Source organism: Dromiciops gliroides, chromosome 4 (genome assembly GCF_019393635.1).
Source record: "Dromiciops gliroides isolate mDroGli1 chromosome 4, mDroGli1.pri, whole genome shotgun sequence".
NCBI lineage: Eukaryota > Metazoa > Chordata > Mammalia > Microbiotheria > Microbiotheriidae > Dromiciops > Dromiciops gliroides.
Genome location: NC_057864.1, coordinates 186,871,556 through 186,876,290, shown reverse-complemented (window position 1 = coordinate 186,876,290; position 4,735 = coordinate 186,871,556). Strand labels below are relative to the sequence as shown.

Here is a 4,735-nt window from a genome sequence, read left to right as displayed (position 1 = left end):
AAAAGTCCTGTTCCTCTACCTGATTTAATGAACTCTTCTTGACGTGAGATCCTGCCTCTTCCTCTCAATCTGTCTCTACATTGCCTCAGTCCCCAGGGTTCCCCCCTTTTGACCCTAGATAATCACACTCATTCACCCACCTACCCACCCACTCACCCACAAACCCTCACCCTGATCACCCAGTGACAAATTGGGAGAAGAACTGGGTGGGATAGTCGGAAACGATGCTGGATTCCCTACCTCTGTTCCTGCAGTCCCAGAACGAAGCCTCCTTTGGGGGCTGGGGGGAAGGGCTGGGGGGCAGCTGGGAACCGAGCTAGCCAAATCTAATAACTTAGGGCCTCTTTAAGACTTGGGGGGTGGGGTGAGAAGGGGGAGACTTGAATATTCTTGGAACTTTCCTCCCCCCTTTCCCTGGCTCCTTCTTTCCCAAAGTCTTTGAAGAAAGATGTTTTTGACGCTTTGGTGTCCCGCTCAGATGGATGGTTCCGGGCTTGATTGAAGTGTCTTTGTCATGCTAATGCCAGGGGGGTGATGGATGGGCGCCAGGGGCTGCCAAACTCTGGCCAGTCGCTGCCCATTGGCCTGGGAGGGATCACATGTACCCTCCCCCATTCCCCTACCCCTTTCCCCTAGGGGAGCCCTGGGCCGGGAGAACCCGGGAACAGCCATGGACGGAAGTCTCAGCGCTTTGACATACTGCCTAAAGGTTGTAGGGCAAGAGGGTGTCTCCCCCAAAACGGGCTGACCCTCCTCCATCTTCAGCGCATGGACTATAATAGGATGAATTCTTTCTTGGAGTATGCACTCTGTAACCGGGGTCCTGGAGCCTACAGCTCCCCTACATCTTACCCTTCTTGTTCAAGTTCTCCCGGTGACAGCTATGGCGGGGAACCTCGCTATGGAGGGGGTCTCCCCAGCCCTGTCCTCCAGCAGAATCCAGGCTACCCCACACAGACTCCATCAGCATTGGGGGTCCCCTTCACCAGCTCTTCACCCTCGGGGTACACCGCACCCACCTGCAGCCCTGGCTATGGCCCCTCTCAGTACTACTCCTTGGGCCAACACGATGGGGACGGGGGCTATTTTCAGCAGTCGGGGTATGGGGGCCAGATGGGGGGCTTATCCGAGGGTTATGTAACAGGAGGGACTGCGGCAGGGCCCTACCCTCCTCCGCAGCCCACTTATGCGACCGAGCAACCTTCCGCCTTCGGGCCACCCTATGGGGATCTTTTAGCGGAGGATAAGGAACTACCCTGCCCGTCGGAGCTGAGCACGCCCACCACCCAAACTTTCGATTGGATGAAGGTCAAGAGGAACCCTCCAAAGACAGGTAAGCTAGGACTTTGGGCATCGTTGTGGGCAGGCAAGGAAGAGCAACTTCCCAGCCAAGTTTTGAGGAGTTTAAGAGGGTATGGTGTTCTGAGGTACTTATGGTCTTCCCTGACGTACAATTCTACTTTGTAGAACAGCAGGTAAGGAAAGCAGCCAGAAGACTTTAATGCCCTTCTTTCTTGGTCCAGCCCAATTCGGTTTGGATCTTTGTGGGAAGAAAATTCAAAGCCCTCAATCTGACCTCCACGGGGCATCTTCCCCATTCCTTACTATTATCTTTCCTTTTTGTAGTAGCCCCCACCCCACCCCAACCCCTGTACTCTTTTACACCTCAATTTTGGCCAAAGCAAAGAGGCTTAGATGGAGTCCATTGTTCCCCAGGAGCTAGGAGGAGTGGTGGAGTGGATGAGATGATTTGGTGTACGTAGGGGGAAGACTAGGGGTTGATTTGGGAAGAAGGCTGTGGGGAATCTTGGGCTGTAAACTCGAAAAGGAGAAAGGTCTAAGATGGTGAATGGAGGTGGATGAACGAATGGTGCAGAGGGGACGAAGGGTAGAGTGAGAAGAAAGGGAGAAGGGAGGGAGATGAGAATACAGAAAAGAAATAGTGGAAAGGAAGGGGTGATGGATGGGGAGGTGGAGTGGCAATTATTCTGACTATTTTTCTGCGCACTTCCCTTCTTTCCCACAGCAAAGGTTTCTGATATGGGCCTGGGCCCAGCGGGAGGCATCCGCACCAACTTCACAACGCGGCAGCTGACGGAACTGGAGAAGGAGTTCCACTTCAACAAGTACCTTAGCCGAGCCCGACGGGTGGAAATAGCCGCTACGCTGGAGCTCAATGAGACGCAGGTCAAAATTTGGTTCCAGAACCGGCGGATGAAGCAAAAGAAGAGAGAGCGGGAGGGAGGGCTGACCCCTGCCGGGCCCCGGGGCTCCAACAAGGAATCCGCGGGAGATGCCTCCTCCGACCAGTCTGCTTGCACCTCCCCAGAAGCCTCGCCCAACTCGGTCAACTCCTGAACTAACCACAGAACTCAAGGGATTGGACCCGGTTGGCTTCACTCTCCCCTCACCCAGAACCCCTAAAACATCCCCCAATGGCGCCAGGGCATCCCATCCTAACCTCTGAACGCCAGTGGCCTCAAGCTACTCTGTTGGAGGCCTTGACTGTTCTCTCTGGGAATTGATGCGTATGTACAGGGGCACAAGACACCAGGATGGGGGCTGACTGGGCTGGCATTCCTGGCCGCTTTCACCTCCATCGCCCATATCAGGGAGCCACCTTTCCCGGGGGAATCAATCAGGTGACCTATCCCTAGCCTCCTTACCCTTTTCTCTCCTTAATTTCTCCCCTTGGTTCCATTTCTTCAGATCAGTGCCTTTGAGCTCCCAGGACTCAGTCTCTCATTTCCTTTCTTCTCTCCTCACTTGCTTGTCACTCATAAGGATTGTAGAATATTTGTGAATTTGGGGTCCTATCTGGGGGTGTGGATTAGTGAGTATCTCTGAAGTGGTCACTGTTAACATTAGTTGCCTTGTGACAGTCCAAAAAAGAAAAAAAAATCATCGTTAGGACCTAATCTATAACCCTCTCCCAGTCCAAGTCCTCGTCTACCTCCCTCATGCTTTCGTTTTGCACTAACGCTGCGGACACAGGCTCCTTCCTTTCCCCATCCCCTTACCCCCAGTCCCTTCTTGCCTGAAACCTCGTTATTTCCGAACTTGAGACTGAAAAGAATTGTGCATCGCAAAGTTTCGGCCTGGGCTTGGGCCTGTCCCTTCGTTCCCACCTACCTAAGTGGTGCGCTTCCCCTCAAAGCAAGTAGATCCCTACAACGCTCCTTCCTTATTTATTGAGTACTCTAACCCTAGGACTTTCTTTCCCGGACTTTGGAAGGCAAAGGGGAAACAGGGTTTGGTGCCATGACCTGGATAAGACTTACAAAGATGCCCTCAATTCAGAATCTGAATGGGAAAGGAACCAGATTCAAAGAGGGTGATATTTTAGGATTGAAATTCAACTCTATAAAGAGACCAGGAATTTCTATGCTGCAGGAAACATTGGATCCTAAACAAGTCAATTCCCTCTCCGTATTCCAACTACCTCATTCCAATAAAGGGTTTTTGTTTTTTGTTTTTCCATTTCTCCCCCCTCCTTTCTCACCTCCTCATTTTGCTCCTCCAACTCCGGAGAGCTATACTGAATTAATTAGGACATCCTTGATGAAAGGGGACCAGGGTAGAGGAGGATGGAGAAGGAGAAAGGGATCTGGCTAAAACTTACAGCTGGATAAATTTAGACCCAAACAAGACTATCACCCAGTGGGCAGAGACCAAATCCGGTCTCAAACCCTGGGGTCCTTACTCACAGGCTACTTATCTGTCCTCTCAAGAGCAGAGAGAGAAATGAGAAAGAAAAAGTAGGGAGGGAGAAAGGAGGATTGGAAAGCAGGTAAGTGGTAAGAAGAAGGGAGTAAAGGATGGGGAGGACTAGAAAGGAAGGGCTGACAGAAAAGTGGAGAACAGGGTAAAGGAGAAAAGGGGGGAAAAACCAAGGATGCAATGCAATGAGAGAAAGGCAGTGGGGCCAGAGAAAAGGAAATGTAGATGGAGGTCATTGTTTAATTCTTGATGACCTAGGAAAGTTTTTAAAGGAAATACTGAATGATAGAGATATTGCCTGGTGCCCTGCTTCTTCCTCTGAGCAGTCTTCCCAGGCAACGGAAAGGAGGAAGGAGGATGAACCTGGAGGGGCATGGAAGGCCAGACCTGGGTTGTTTATCTGAGCTCCAACCTCTTCCTGAGCTGCCATCTCTGGTTCTGAAAATGTCACCAGGAAAATCATTTTCCTGCCTTTTCTTAGTCCAATATGTCTCTTCTCCCCAATCCCGCACTGGAAATAGGAATGTAAGAAAACGGAGACCGGGAAAGACAAAGAAACAGAGAAAGAGAAAGGAGAATAAGAGGGGAAAGAGAAAAGAAGTTAAGAGGGGAAGAAAGAGAGGGAGTGGCGGGGCTGGCAAAGATAGAGAAGAATGGCTTTCTACGGGAGTCCAAAAAGGGACTGAGATTCTAGAGGTTGGGTGAATTGGTTAAAGTCGGCAGGAGTAACCTCCGGATACAGAGCTGACCTTTTTACCTCAAGGCACCTCTGGGGTTTTTAAACATGTAAACAGAGTAGCTTCAGAAACCACTATTGTCTTCTCAGCGGTCAAATTTACAAACCTTTGGTTGAAGTAGGTAGGGGGAAGGGACTCAGGAAACTACCTGTCGGGAGAACAAATCTCCATCGCTCATTTGGCCCCAAAGTGCTGTCCAGATGGTGCGGGTGGGTCTTTCTCCATTTTATACACTCCGTTTATTTATATCAGCTGTTCTGGGAAGCACAATTCACCCA

The 4,735-nt window shown here is 50.9% G+C and overlaps 1 protein-coding gene across 1 annotated transcript; it reads left to right on the top strand.

The window, feature by feature from the left end:
* Window positions 1-642: 642 nt before the first annotated feature.
* HOXB1 (homeobox B1) lies at window positions 643-2,358 on the top strand. The gene is made up of 2 exons (XM_044001709.1): window positions 643-1,333; window positions 2,027-2,358. The coding sequence occupies exons 1-2, from the start codon at window positions 769-771 to the stop codon at window positions 2,356-2,358; spliced, it is 897 nt and encodes a 298-aa protein (XP_043857644.1). The 5' UTR covers window positions 643-768.
* The last annotated feature ends 2,377 nt before the right edge of the window (window positions 2,359-4,735 follow it).